Consider the following 16146-nt stretch of genomic DNA (forward strand, 5'->3'; position numbering starts at 1 on the left):
GTTTTTTATTTCAATCTAATAGAAATCTAGGTGTGTGGATTGAAGAGTTATTAGAGGGTTTTCTAAATTGGAATAAATGGGTAATTATCTGAGAAAAATGGAGGCTACATGTTAATGAATATAGAAAATCTGACTAGCTAGTCATAGCATATCCTAGTGTAATAGCATGGTTAGTTCACCTCTGTGTGGTTTGATGTTGGAAGATTCCTATACAAGTAGAGATGAGTTTTATGGTAGTAATATGGGCTCAAATTCTGAGATCTCTCAGACACTGGATCACCAACCAGGCAGAATACACCAGCTGAGATGAGGCGCTTAACACATATACAGCAAAGGACTGCCGGGCTTGAGTTTAGTCAGAGAAGGTGTACCTACCCCTAGGGAGACTGGCAGGAGGCCCCATGAAGTTTAGAGGTCTGGTGGGGGGAGAGTAGGGGGAGACATCCTCGTGGAGACAGGGGCTGGAGGGAGCAGGGAGGAAGTATGGAATGTGGAACAGCTGGAGAGTGGACCAGGAGGGGAAGTAAATTTGGAGTTTAAAAAAATAAAAAATAGATTAATGATAATAATAATAATAATTTTGAATTAATTGTTGAATCAGCTGTGAAAATTGAAAGATAGGCCTAATTGATGATAGCACATGACATGGGAAATGGATGCCTTGAATGGAACATTTGAGAAAAGTTTGGTAAATTTACAAAAATTTCATAATAGAGAGAACCATGAAGGAAAACACTAATGTATCAAGAGAGGAGAAGCTCAGTTCAGTTCTGGGAGGAAACCAGAGTAAGCTATTTCATTTTCAGCTTACTTATCTCTGACCTTCCATACAAAGGGCAAATACTGAAATAGGATAGAATCATGAAATCCACATAAGAAATTTAAACTTAGTATTATTATCTGTTTCTTTAATTAGAGCAGTGGTTTTCAACCTGTGGGTCATGGCCCCTTTGGGAATTGCATGTCAGATGTCCTGAATATCAGATATTTACACTGTAATTTATAACAGTAGCAAAATTACAGTTATGAAGTAGCAACACAATACTTTTATGACTGGGTTCACCACAGCATGAGGAACTGAATTAAAGGGTTGCAGCTCTAGGAAGGTTGAGAACCACTGATTTAGTGGGCCAGCCTGGGGAACTTATTGTAAGTGGCCAGTCCAAACTGTTTTCCTGTTTATTTAGAATTTTACTTATTTACTACAAATAAATTAATTCTAGGAAGCATGTTTATTTTATTTTTCTGTATTAATTTCAAAATAACAAATGTTAAGTTTCTTTGTCACTAAATAGAAATTGAATTATTTAGCTCTCAAGACCATATTTACTGTTTTACACTCAGATATTTCTGTGCTGTTGGTGAGACGTTGCATTCTATAATTTATATGACACCTGTGTTCAGAAAAGCAGAGGTTGTGGTGGAGAAGTGTTCCACTCATAATACACAGAAGGACAGTTTTAGAGTTGCCCTTTATTTCTCATGCTCTAAATTCTAGTGTAGCTGAGGTTTAGGGTAATGTCTTTGTGGTGCCTCCATTCAGCCTTCAAACACTGATACCCGTGTCCCCACTTCCCTCAGCATGTGTACCACTCACGTGTCTCCCACATGCACCTGACTGAATAGCAGAGATTATTAGGAGTATTTGATGAGAACACCTTCGGTGCATACCATTCAGATATTTATGAACAGAGACAAGATCATTATATCTTTTAGAAACATTCTTATTTGTTTTCCTTTTATCATGTTTTAAGGTCAAATGTGACTGTAATGTTCTACAAGGAGACAGAGATTGATAATCAAGAAAGAATGGTCCTTTAATGTGATTTATATGTATAGATTTTATGTCAGATATGAAAAGTTGCTTTTTAAATTGTAAAGGAAGATCCATTAGAGAAGACTTTAAACCATTTTACTATTTAGCTTACCTGAGTCCTTGCTTTTAGAAATGCCTTTTCAGCAGACTTTGATAGGCCAGCAAATGTTTACTGTTGACCTATTTATAAAAAGCACAAATAGTCTCTGATAGGTTCTTCCTGCAAGTAAGGGCACATTTAGTACCGTTTAGTATGAAGACATCCAGTGCTTCATGGGAGTGCAGGGACCATTGACTTTTTCCCCCAACTTCCATCAATAATTTGACTCTCCACTCATCAGGTAAAGTTAGAAAAAGGCATGCAACACAGGATACAAGGAGTGTAAAGAATTCTGTATCCCTTTATTCTTCCTTTATCTGTAGGTTAACCTTGTAATCCTTGCCAGAATCTCTGAAAATGTCACTATCAGGTGACATTTTGCTGCAATGGAATAATAGTCTTCACTTAAGCTGCTGTCCAGATAATTTTCTATTTATTTATTTGTTTGTTTGTTTGTTTATACACTCCAGATTTTATTCTCCTCCTGGTTTACCCCCGAGAGTTCCAAATCCCATACCTCCTCCTGTCCTTCCCAACCCCCACACTCTCCCTTCCTGCTGTCTCTACAAGGATGTCTCCACCTCTTCCCCCACCCCACCAGACCTCTAAACTCCTTGGGGCCTCCAGTCTCTTGAGGGTTAGGTCATCTTCTCTGACTAAACCAGGACATGGTAGTCCTCTGCTGTATATGTATTGGAGGCCTCATCTCAGCTGGCGTATGCTGCCTGGTTGATGATCCAGTGTCTGAGAGATCTCAGGGGTCCCAGTTAATTGAGACTGGTGATCCTCCTACAGGATCGCCCCCCTCCTCAGCTTCCTCCAGCTTTTCCCTGATTCAACCAGAGGGGTCAGCAGCTTCTGTTATTGGCTGGGTGCACGCATCTGCCTCTGACTCTTTCAGCTGCTTGTTGTGTCTTTGGAGAACAGTCATGGTAGGTCCCTTTTTTTTAGCACCCTATAGCTTCAGTAATGGTGTCAGTTCTTGGGGCCTCCGCTTGATCTGGATCCCACTTTGGTCCTGTTGCTGGACCTTTGTTTCCTCAGGCTCTTCTCCCTTTCCATCCCTGCATTTCTTTCAGACAGGAAGAATTATGGGTCAGAGCTTTGGCTGTGGGATAGCAACCCCTCTGATTGTTCAAATCAGAATTTACAAAGTATTCTGTCCTGTGGCTTTTTTGTCATAGTCCTTTAACAAACATGAAGTGTGAGTTGGCATTTGATTTGCTTTAACCTAGTTCCTAATAAGTCTTATATTCTCTACATTGGCACTTACATAATATAACATAATTCACTTTTATCTGTTTTTAATATTTATTTTATTAATTCTACAGGAACACATTTAAACTTTTTATCAATAGTTAAATAAAATGGAATATTTTGTTCCCAAGCTAATTATTTGTTTTTACATTTAGATATTGTTGTGCTCATGTGATGTTAATAGCTAGTTCATAAGACACTGAAATTGAAAAACTAGAGTGATACGAAGTAGGAAATTCTACCCAAGATAAAGTGAAAAGAAAGTGCCTCTGAGCTTGTGCTCAGGTTGTATCCAGGACAACCTTCACTCCCTGCCCCAGGACAACCGCCAACCCCTGTCCAGAATCTTTCAATTTTTTCTTTTTCTTCCCAACTGATCTCACTTCAGCTTTCATGCACTGCCTGCTTCTCTGTCCTCCCAATGAATTTCATGGGGATTGTTTATAGGAGCATTGACATCTTTCTAATTATAAAACCACAGAAGAAAATGTCTTTCCCTCGGGGTTGGGGATTTAGCTCAGTGGTAGAGCGCTTGCCTAGGAAGCGCAAGGCCCTGGGTTCGATCCCCAGCTCCGAAAAAAAGAACCAAAAAAAAAAAATAAATAAATAAATTTAAAAAAAAGAAAATGTCTTTCCCTCTTCTAGCAACCATTGGCTGTCTGTAATTCCCAGGGAAAGGTGGGGCAAGATGTTGAAGGACACAGCCTTGGCAGGTAACCATAGCTGCTAAACCTTGAGAATAGTGCCCCAGGACACTCTATCCCTTCATCTGCTTTTTCTTCCATGATGTTCACTGAGCCTTTCAGGGGGCGATGTAGGGCTAAGTATTCAATGGTCACATGCTCTTCTTCAGTGATAGATTCTTGAAATTAATATAATCAACTTGCTATACTTCATTTAGTGAGTTTAAACGTAAAGAGAAAGATAAAACTCAGGGGTGGGGGGCAGAGACAGAGAGAGACAGAGACAGAGACAGAGAGACAGATAGACAGAGACAGAGAGATTCAGGAATTTGCCAGTACTGTCAAGAAACACTAGCTAGATGATAGGTTAATCTGGGTTATTTTATTTCATGGTGATTTTTTTCTAGTCTCAGTCAGAAATCTACAATTTCTTTCATTTAAATGATTGTTAAAAAGTTACTTTTTTGTGTTTTGTTTTATTTTGTTTTAAATCCCTTGCATCAAAATGTATTGCTTCTCTGTTCTTCATTTGTGCTTCTGCTTCCTGAAAAAAAGGGTCCATTTTTTTTCTCCCATGAATAACTTAACCTCCTTAAAATCATCCATTGCTTCCTTATAACATGGTATATTACCATATACCATTTTCTTTATACACATGCCTATCCTTATATTTTGAGTTGCTTTTGGGGGAATTAACAAAAAACCCGATTCACACTGGTATGCAATGACCATTAGTTTACTGGATCTCAAAGAAAGTCTTAAAAATCAGTCTTATAAAATGAGGAAATGTAGGTCATTCTTTTTAAAAATATATTATTTTATCAATTCTTTGAGAATTTCTTAGAATGTGTTTTTTAATTTTTTTATTATATATTTCTTTACTTAACATTTCAAAGGTTATTCCCCTTCCTGGTTTCTTGTCCATAAGGCCCCATTCCCTCCCCTCCCCCTTCCCCCATACGGGTATTTCCCCTATATATCCCCCTTACTGTCACCCCCATATTTCCCTGCACTTGGGGTCCAACCTTGGCAAGACCAAGGGCTTCCCCTTCACTGATGCCCCAACAAGGCTATTCTCTGCTACATATGCAGTTGGAGCCCTGGGTCAGTCCATGAATAGTCTTTTGGTAGTGGTTTAGTCCCTGGAAGCTCTGGTTGGCTGGCATTGTTGTTTTTATGGGGTTGCAAGCTCCTTCAACTCTTTCAATATTTCCTCTGATTCCCCCCAAGGGTGTCCTGTTCTCAGTTCAGTGATTTGCTGCTAGCATTGACCTTTGTATTGGAGGTGCTCTGGATGTGTCTCTCAGGAGAGATCTATATCCAGTCCCTTTCTGCATGCATTTTTTAGCTTCACCAATCTTACCTAGTTTTGGTGGCTGTATATATATGGGCCACATGTGTGTCAGGCTCTGAATGGCTATTCCTTGAGTCGCTGCTCTAAACTTTGCTTCCATATCCCCTCCTATGAATATTTTCCCCCTTTTAAGAAAGAGTGGGAGCATCTGCATTTTGGTCATCCTTCTTCTTGAGCTTCCTGTGGTGTGTAGATTGCATCTTGGGTAATTTGAGCTTTTTGGTTAATATCCACTTATCAGTGAGTGGATACCAAGTGTGTTTTTCTGTGATTGAGTAACCTCACTTGGGATGATATTTTCTAGTTCATTCGATTTGCCTATGAATTTCATGAAGTCATTGTTTTTGATAGCTGAGTAGTACTCCGTTGTGTAGATGTACCACATTTTCTGTATCCATTCCTCTGTTGAAGTGCATCTGGGTTCTTTCCAGCTTCTGGCTATTATAAATAAGGCTGCTATGAACATAGTAGACCATGCATCTTTGTTGTATGTTGGGGCATCCTTTGGGTATATGCATAGGAGGGGTATAGCTCAGTCCTCAGGCAGTTCAATGTCCAATGTTCTGAGGAACCTCCAGACTGATTTCCAGAGTGGTTGTACCAGTCTCCAATCCCACCAACAATGGAGGAGTGGTCCTCTTTCTTCACATCCTCATCAGCATCTGCTGTCACCTGAGTTTTTGATCTTAGCCATTCTGACTTGTGTGAGGTGGAATCTCAGGGTTGTTTTGATTTGCATTTCCCTGATGACTAAGGATGTTGAACATTTCTTTAGTTGCTTTTTAGCCATTCGATAATCCTCAGCTGAGAATGTTTTGTTTAGCTCTGTACCTCATTTTTTAATAGGATGATTTGGCTCTCTGGAGTCTACCTTCTTGAGTTCTTTGTATATTTTGGATATTAGCCCTCTGTCAGATATAGGATTGGTAAAGATCTTTTCCCAATCTGCTGGTTGCTGTTTTGTCCTAATGACAGTGCCTTTTGCTTTATAAAAGCTTTGCAGTTTTATGAGGTCCCATTTGTCGATTCTTGATCTTAGAGCATAAGCCATTGGTGTTTTGTTCAGGAAATTTTCTCCAGTGTCCATGTGTTTGATACTCTTCCCCACTTTTTCTTCTATTAGTTTGAGTGTATCTGGTTTGATGTGGAGGTCCTTGATCCACTTGGACTTAAGCTTTGTACAGGGTGATAAGCATGGATCGATCTGCATTCTTCTACATGTTGACCTCCAGTTGAACCAGCACCATTTGCTGAAAATGCTATCTTTTTTCCATTGGATGGTTTTGGCTCCTTTGTCAAAAATCAAGTAACCATAGGTGTGTGGATTCATTTCTGGGTCTTCAATTCTATTCCACTGATCTACCTGCCTGTCTCTTTACCAATACCATACAGTTTTTATGACTATTGCTCTGTAATACTGCTTGAAGTCAGGGATAGTGATTCCCCCCAGAAGTTCTTTTATTGTTGAGTGTAGTTTTCCCTATCCTGGGTTTTTTGTTATTGCAAATGAATTTGCAAATTGCTCTTTCTATCTCTTTAAAGAATTGAGTAGGAATTTTGATGGGGATTCCATTGAATCTGTAGACTGCTTTTGGCAAAATGGCCATCTTTACTATATTAATCCTGCTAATCCATGAGCATGGAAGATCTTTCCATCTTATGAGATCTTCCTCAATTTCTTTCTTCAGAGATTTGAATTTCTTGTCATACAGATCTTTCACTTGTTTGGATAACGTCACAACAATGTATTTTATGTTATTTGGTACTATTGTGAAGGATGTCATTTCCTTAATTTCTCTCTCAGCCTGTTTATCCTTTGAGTAGAGGAAGGCTACTGATCTGTTCAAGTTAATTTTGTACCCTGACACTTTCCTGAAGTTGTTTATCAGGTTAAGTAGTTCTCTGGTGGAACTTTTGTGGTTGAATTTTAATATTTTTTCCCCTAGTTCCTACTGATTTACCCCTAACCTCTGTTTCCAAATTTATATTCTCATTCTCTCTCTCTCTCTCTCTTCTTCTCCTCCTCCTTCTCCTTCACCTTCTTCCCCCCCTCTCTTTCTCTCTCTCTTCTTCTCCTCCTTCTCCTTCACCTTCTTCCTCTCTCTCTCTCTCTCTCTCTCTCTCTCTCTCTCTCTCTCCCTCTCTCTCCCTCTCTCTCCCCCACCCCCTCTCAACTCACAGAGTCCATTTTGTGCTGCTTATTTGCTCATAGGCATGGGGTAATTTACTAGCACATTGTTCATCTACTCAGTGAAACAACTTTAAGGAGAACTAACACTATATTTCCCAAAAGCTGTCAATTGTCAGTGCTTGAGGGTTCTGAGCCCTTTCCCAGTCCCTGATAGACTGTTGAATGCCTTGTCTTGTGCAGGTCTTGGTTCAGGCAACCACAGCTGATGTACGTCCTGTCGTGTCCAGAAGAAACTGCTTTACTCTGGTCCTCCTGACCTCTCTGTCTCTTACAATGTTCCCACTTCTTTTCTGCTAATGGTCCAAGCCTTGGGTTGGGGTGGGTGTGATATGCTGTGTGACTGAACACTCCACTAACACTTATCAACAGTTTAGTCACTTGTGAGATTCTGTATTAACCACTGTCAACTTCACAAAGGAACTTCTCTGAGATCTAAGGCATGGATTACTTTCAGTACAGAAATATTAATTTAGAGGGTCGTTTCACTAATATGTTTAGCAGAATACTAGGAGTAGATTCACCCCTGGCGTCTGTGAGCTCACCCAACCATGGTTTCTAGGCCAGATTTACATTATCAGGCATGTATTACTCCTCTGGAGCAGGCCTTAAATCTAATCAGAAAATGGTCCTTACCCCAGTAACATGTGTGATTCTCTTACAGCACTGGCTATGTCCCATCATGCTCGACTTTATTGTAATTCAGATCAGTAAGATTGTTGATGACTTTGACATCCCAGGAGCCCACATCACAGCGTTTGTTACTGTGAAAGCTCACCAGTAGGCAGGAAGCTTTCTGCTCAGTACCAACTTGATTGTTCTATGCCATGTGAGGCAGTGTGTTTCGGAATGGGACCTTAACATTAAGATCAGTAGCCTGTGCTGTTTGGAGGTCTTCAGGCAACCCATGCGTGCCTAACAACTTACCTGTTAGTGGGCTTTTTTTGGACGGGTTCTTTGTGGTTTTGGAGAATATTAACCCCCACCCCCACCCACATACGTACACGCCATTCACACGTATAAAATCTTATAGTAGTTTTCATATGGCTTTTAGACAACCTTAAAGCTAGTTATTTTCCCTAGCCCCTTCTACCCTCTGTTCCCCTCTCCCACTATCTGAACCTCCCATCATTAGTGATTTTCTAGGATTCAGATGTTTTAGAAGATTTTGATTCCGTTTGGACTGAACACTACTTTTTTTCTGTGTTTGCCTTAGTTCTACTGTATTTGAGTTGGCCTCATCTTCAGGCCACCCCATCCCTTGCCATGTAGGATCGTGAATATTCAATGCTTCTGGAGATTTGTATTTGTTCTTCTGTGCACTGAGTGAGGGTGGGAAACTTATCTACCCAAACTCTGAACTTTACACTTCATGGAATAGCTACATTGGGTGACCCGGGCTATTTTGTCAGTGTGATGTGATCATTACCCAAGTGGTTAAGGACAGTCAGGACCCTTCTTTGTTGCTGGTGTTGTGGTAGGAGTTGGGTGTAAGTACAGCTTATCCAGAATCTGACTATCCATGTAATAGGAGAGGCAGGTAACCACAGTGTATAGCACCAAACTGCCAATTAAATGCAGGCTGTTTCTCAGAGGCTTTCTCTGTGTGTATGTGTGCATGTATATTAAGTTAAGGCTATGGGTTTTTAGACCAATAGTTTGTGTCATTGCCCATGCTTCTAATCATGATCATGAAGCATCTTAAATGTGATGCCTGGAGTGACAGAACTCCAAAGGATAGCAAGCGTTCGGGAACTAGAATATACCCAGTTACTTTAGGTGCTTTGGAGATTTGCCGTCTAACATTGTACTTTTCCAACTCTGACATACACACTATCACTCGGAGAACATAAGTCTTAGTATTTTGGGAACTAATTTACACATTGTTAATGTCACAGATGATTCTTTTGCTTCCAGTTCATTTTATTTGTATGATTTAAGAAGCCATTTTTATTTTTTGAAAAGTTGCTTAGTTTACTATTCTAAACTTAAAGCAAAACAAAAACAAAACTCCTGGGAGACATAACTACATATTCAGAGGAAATTCAAAAAATCATCAGATCTTACTATAATAGCCTATATTCAACACAACTTGAAAATCTGCAGGAAATGGACAATTTCCTAGACAGATACCAGGTACCGAAGTTAAATCAGGAACAGATAAACCAGTTAAACAACCACACAACTCCTAAGGAAATAGAAGCAGTCATTGAAGGTCTCCCAACCAAAAAGAGCCGAGGTCCAGACGGGTTTAGTGCAGAATTCTATCAAACCTTCATAGAAGACCTCATACCAATATTATCCAAACTATTCCACAAAATTGAAACAGATGGATCACTCCCGAATTCCTTCTATGAAGCCACAATTACTCTTATACCTAAACCACACAAAGACCCAACAAAGAAAGAGAACTTCAGACCAATTTCCCTTATGAATATCGACGCAAAAATACTCAATAAAATTCTGGCAAACCGAATCCAAGAACACATCAAAACAATCATCCACCATGACCAAGTAGGCTTCATCCCAGGCATGCAGGGATGGCTTAATATACGGAAAACCATCAACGTGATCCATTATATAAACAAACTGAAAGAACAAAACCACATGATCATTTCATTAGATGCTGAGAAAGCATTTGACAAAATTCAACACTCTGGATAAAACTCCTGGAAAGAATAGTAATTCAAGGCCCATACCTAAACATAGTAAAAGCCATATACAGCAAAACAGTTGCTAACATTAAACCAAATGGAGAGAAACTTGAAGCAATCCCACTAAAATCAGGGACTAGACAAGGCTGCCCACTCTCTCCCTACTTATTCAATATAATTCTTGAAGTTCTAGCCAGAGCAATCAGACAACAAAAGGAGGTCAAGGGGATACAGATCGGAAAAGAAGAAGTCAAAATATCACTATTTGCAGATGATATGATAGTATATTTAAGTGATCCCAAAAGTTCCACCAGAGAACTACTAAAGCTGATAAACAACTTCAGCAAAGTGGCTGGGTATAAAATTAACTCAAATAAATCAGTAGCCTTCCTCTACACAAAAGAGAAACAAGCCGAGAAAGAAATTAGTGAAACGACACCCCTTCATAATAGACCCAAAAAATATAAAGTACCTCGGTGTGACTTTAACCAAGCAAGTAAAAGATCTGTACAATAAGAACTTCAAGACTCTGAAGAAAGAAATTGAAGAAGACCTCAGAAGATGGAAAGATCTCCCATGCTCATGGATTGGCAGGATTAATATAGTAAAAATGGCCATTTTACCAAAAGCGATCTACAGATTCAATGCAATCCCCATCAAAATATCAATCCAATTCTTCAAAGAGTTAGATAGAACAATATGCAAATTCATCTGGAATAACAAAAAACCCAGGATAGCTAAAACTATCCTCAACAATAAAAGGACTTCAGGGGGAATCACTATCCCTGAACTCAAGCAGTATTACAGAGCAATAGTGATAAAAACTGCATGGTATTGGTACAGAGACAGACAGATAGACCAATGGAACAGAATTGAAGACCCAGAAATGAACCCACACACCTATGGACACTTGATTTTTGACAAAGGAGCCAAAACCATCCAATGGAAAAAAGATAGCATTTTCAGCAAATGGTGCTGGTTCAACTGGAGGTCAGCATGTAGAAGAATGCAGATCCATCTATTCTTATCACCCTGTACAAAGCTTAAGTCCAAGTGGATCAAGGACCTCCACATCAAACCAGATACACTCAAACTAATAGAAGAAAAACTAGGGAAGCATCTGGAACACATGGGCACTGGAAAAAATTTCCTGAGCAAAACACCAATGGCTTATGCTCTAAGATCAAGAATCGACAAATGGGATCTCATAAAACTGCAAAGCTTCTGTAAGGCAAAGGACACTGTGGTTAGGACAAAACGGCAACCAACAGATTGGGAAAAGATCTTTACCAATCCTACAACAGATAGAGGGCTTATATCCAAAATATACAAAGAACTCAAGAAGTTAGACCTCAGGGAGACAAATAATCCTATTAAAAAATGGGGTTCAGAGCTAAACAAAGAATTCACAGCTGAGGAATGCCGAATGGCTGAGAAACACTTAAACAAATGTTCAACATCCTTAGTCATAAGGGAAATGCAAATCAAAACAACCCTGAGATTTCACCTCACACCAGTGAGAATGGCTAAGATCAAAAACTCAGGTGACAGCAGATGCTGGCGAGAATGTGGAGAAAGAGGAACACTCCTCCATTGTTGGTGGGATTGCAGACTGGTACAGGCATTCTGGAAATCAGTCTGGAGGTTCCTCAGAAAATTGGACATTGAATTGCCTGAGGATCCAGCTATACCTCTCTTGGGACATATACCCAAAAGATGCCCCAACATATAAAAACGACACGTGCTCCACTATGTTCATAGCAGCCTTATTTATAATAGCCAGAAGCTGGAAAGAACCCAGATGCCCTTCAACAGAGGAATGGATACAGAAAATGTGGTACATCTACACAATGGAATATTACTCAGCTATCAAAAACAATGACTTTATGAAATTCGTACGCAAATGGTTGGAACTGGAAAATATCATCCTAAGTGAGGTAACCCAATCACAGAAAAACATACATGGTATGCACTCATTGATAAGTGGCTATTAGCCCAAATGCTTGAATTACCCTAGATGCCTAGAACAAATGAAACTCAAGACGGATGATCAAAATGTGAATGCTTCACTCCTTCTTTAAAAGGGGAACAAGAATACCCTTGGCAGGGAAGAGAGAGGCAAAGATTAAAACAGACACAGAAGGAACACCCATTCAGAGCCTGCCCCACATGTGGCCCATACATATACAGCCATCCAATCAGACAAGAAGGATGCAGCAAAGAAGTGCAGGCCGACAGGAGCCGGATGTAGATCGCTCCTAAGAGACACAGCCAGAATACAGCAAATACAGAGGCGAATGCCAGCAGCAAACCACTGAACTGAGAACGGGACCCCCGTTGAAGGAATCAGGGAAAGAACTCGAAGAGCTTGAAGGAGCTCGAGACCCCTTATGAACAACAATGCCAAGCAACCAGAGCTTCCAGGGACTAAGCCACTACCTGAGGACTATAAATGGACTGACCCTGGACTCTGACCTCATAGGTAGCAATGAATATTCTAGTAAGATCACCAGTGGTAGGGGAAGCCCTGGGTCCTGCTAAGCCTGAACCCCCAGTGAACGAGATTGTTGGGGGCAGGGCGGCAATGGGGGGAGGATGGGGAGGGGAACACCCATAAAGAAGTGGAGGGGGAGGGATTAGGGGGATGTTTGCCAGGAAACCGGGAAAGGGAATAACACTCGAAATGTAAATAAGAAACACTGAAGTTATTAAAAAACAAAACAAAACAAAACAAAAACAACAACAACAAGAAAAACCCAAACAAAACGCCTACTCACAGAGCCTGAACTGTGAGTATTATATGTGAGTCACCAGGGAGCCTGCACAGGTCTGACCTAGGCCCTCCGTTTATATGTTACAGTTGTGTAGCTTGTCCTTCTTCAACTCCTAAGAGTGGGAGCAGGGGATCTCTCTGTCTCTTTTGCCTGGGTTTGGGACCCCATTACCCCCACAGGGTCGCTTTGTACAGCCTTAATGTGAGGGCAGGTACCTATACTCACTGCAACTTGATATCCATGGGGGTTGATATCCGTGGGGATTGATATGCCATGGGGGTTGATATGCCATGGGGGTTGATATGCCATGGGGCTTGATATGCCATGGGGGTTGATATGCCATGGGGATTGATATCCATGGGGGTTGGTTGATGTCCATGGGGGACCTACCCTTTTCTGAAGAGGAAAGGAGTAGTGGAGAAGGGCTCAGGAAGAGTGGGGGTGGGTGTGGAGAGTTGGAGGAGGATGTGATATATGAGAGAAGAATAAAACAAAGAAACAAACAAAAAAACCAACCACCACAACAATCAGCCACCAAACAAACAAACAAACAAAAAAACACCCAAAAGTAAAACCATCGAATCCTGGTTGTATAGTGATCTCATAAGTTGCCTCTTCTTAATTATGTTGTCTCATTACAAATGACTCTCTTGGAGGTGTCATGATTGTTTTAATATGTGAATTGGTCTCTTACTATTCTGTTTAAAAATTTCAGGATATTTGAATGAAGTCTAAACTCACCATAATTGTCTAGGGCAAATAATGTCTCCAAATTAATTTCATAGCAGTATTTGTTCTCTACTTTGTCTTAAGACCTCTGCAACCTCAGTTCATTCTGGCTTAATCCAGGGCTCAGCCTTCACATGTCTGGCTGTTTATCACTGATAAAATCTCTGTTCAACTGTTTACAACATCTGAGTGCCTCTTAATATTGACTTTAGTAAGCTGAATTAATCAATGTTTAATGAATATTATAAAATTAGCATTCAAGTTTTGGTTGGTTTGCTTCATTCTAAAACTTGTTTCATGATTACTTAGGTTTTTCACCTACATTTGTTTCCAACATAATTTTATTGATTGTTTGGAATCTTTACACAGTACACCAGGATCATGTTCACTTTGCTTGCTCCCAAGTCCAACGTGCCACCCTTGTGCCCTCCCCCAAAAAGAAAAAATATGCCCACATTCTTATAGTTAATTCATAAATCTTTCTCTTTTTTTCTGTATTCCAGTCACTGTGTGCTCAGTACTCTGCAGACAAAAGAGAAGAGGAGAAGATGTGTGATCATTTGATAAGAGCAGCTAAATACCGAGACCATGTGACAGCAACTCAGTTAATCCAAAAAGTCATCAACCTTCTCAGGGACAAGCATGGAGCCTGGGGGAGCTGTGCAGTGAGGTAAAGGAAAGCCTTGAGCGGGCGGGCCCTCCTGTGCTGGGGCCTAATAAGCGGCTTATTGTGATTAAGGCTAAGTGAAGAGCTGAGTTAAGCCTATGTTTCTACTGTGACTTTAACGCATTAAAGAGAAAATCTTTACAGGTATCTTCATTGATTATTTTGGGTACTAGTTCTTTCAAATTATTTTGAAAAAGAATTGTTCCTTCTCACTCATCTTACAGTGAATTTGTTAGACAAATTTGTTATTGTATAGATTTATAGAATCTGAGATAAATTTTTAGCGATTTTATATTTAACGTGTGTATCTCACAGATATAAAATCTAATTTGGAACTTTTCCAAAAAATTCAGACTTTCTTTTGATAGTTGACTTAAAAAGGTGACTACAATATTGTTTACTAGTATTCAGTAGCAGAGAGAGGGTCTGTAATGTTTGGTTGCAGGCATTGAGAGTCTCTTTTTGACGGTAAAATAGACCAGATTTATGATAGGAGGAACCATGTTTGTTTCTGCCTTTTTCAATACTACTCCGGTTGGTGTTATTTGAGATGATGGTCATGAAATGACTGGAATGGGTCAGTGGTTGTTGATGCCTTACAAAATCCAAAGGTGTTGGTCTCCCACCCCAACGTCCTCTCATGGTGTTTTGTGTTTTTTTTTGTTTGTTTGTTTGTTTTTTGTTTTTTTTTTTTTTTTGTTTTTTGTTTTTTGTTTTTTTGAGCTGGGGCCCGAACCCAGGAACTTGCGCTTGCTAGGCAAGCGCTCTACCACTGAACTAAATCCCCAACCCCGTTTTGTGGTCCTTTAATGCTACATATTTGATAAGGTCATTTTCATACCAAGTACTGAGTAGATTAGGATAGTCCTTTAATGTACATGGTACATAGTGGGAACTGAATATGTATTTTTTAAATTTTTATTTCCCCCGAAAGAAACTATATGATTAAAAGTTTTTTATTTGATAACTTGATATTGTTTTATTGGTCTAGAAACTAAGTCCTTTTTAGTGATAACTATACATTTTTAGGCCAGCATTTTCGAACTATTAGAGTCACATATTTCTGAAATGACTTTACTGTAACAAGGTATCTTAAAAGATAAATGGACTGTAGACTATATTTATAGGAAATAACTGCTGGTTTTATAATAGGGTTGCTAAGAGGCATCAACTGTATTATTCTATACAGTTAGACATTAAATTCTCAAATTTTATATATACCCCCAATCCAAAGAAGCAAGCATTTTACAGTGTTTTTTTAAAATCAGAATAGGTGTTATAGTTTGACTTTTGAATAGATGTATTTTACATGCAGTCTGGTAACAATCTGTACGTTAATAAAATTTAACATTAGTGAATTGCTTTCTCTCTCTAAATCTTTTAGCTTACATTGTGTAAATTCATATTTTTCTGTCCCATGTTTGGCACACTTAGCTGCTCTCCGATACCTTTTCCACAGTTATCTTAATACTCTGCAGTCCATGACTAGTTCTAATTATAGTGAATTTGTGTATAGTGATGGTCCTCTTTGGCCATATAAAACGGAGTTGACAAAAGGCATGCCGGCTTGCCATTCTGTGAGAATGTCTAACCATTCACTGCTTTTTCTGTATGAGGCTTGCATAATCAGCTTGTAAATTATGGACATGTTTGTAATAAACGGGAATCGCAGAGTGTACTTTGTTCCTCACTTAGCATAATTCTAGAGAACGTAAACGGCATTAGGGAGAAATCAGATTCCTATGTAGCTGTAATGCATTTAGCTATCCTGAGCCTGTTAAAGGAAATATGCACAATGAACAATATTCTAGGAGAGGATTAAATTATTTTAGGTATAATTTCTTTGTGTATTATCTAAAGAACCATAGTAGCATTTTGTCTTTAATTCAATCATGTTCGAATATTTTGAAATTTCATTTGTGTG

At 39.5% G+C, this 16146-nt stretch overlaps 1 protein-coding gene across 5 annotated transcripts in view; it reads left to right on the plus strand.

Moving 5' to 3' along the window:
- The window catches only part of Lrba (LPS responsive beige-like anchor protein), a 581207-nt gene that overhangs the window by 224734 nt on the left and 340327 nt on the right, over window positions 1-16146 (plus strand). For all 5 annotated transcript variants that reach the window (XM_039102651.2, XM_039102649.2, XM_039102652.2 and 2 more), the window contains one exon: window positions 14059-14225. In XM_039102651.2, the coding sequence (XP_038958579.1) occupies window positions 14059-14225 (167 nt within the window). The remainder of the gene's footprint in view (window positions 1-14058; window positions 14226-16146) is intronic.

Source organism: Rattus norvegicus, chromosome 2 (assembly GCF_036323735.1).
Source record: "Rattus norvegicus strain BN/NHsdMcwi chromosome 2, GRCr8, whole genome shotgun sequence".
In the NCBI taxonomy this organism is placed as follows: Eukaryota; Metazoa; Chordata; class Mammalia; order Rodentia; family Muridae; genus Rattus; species Rattus norvegicus.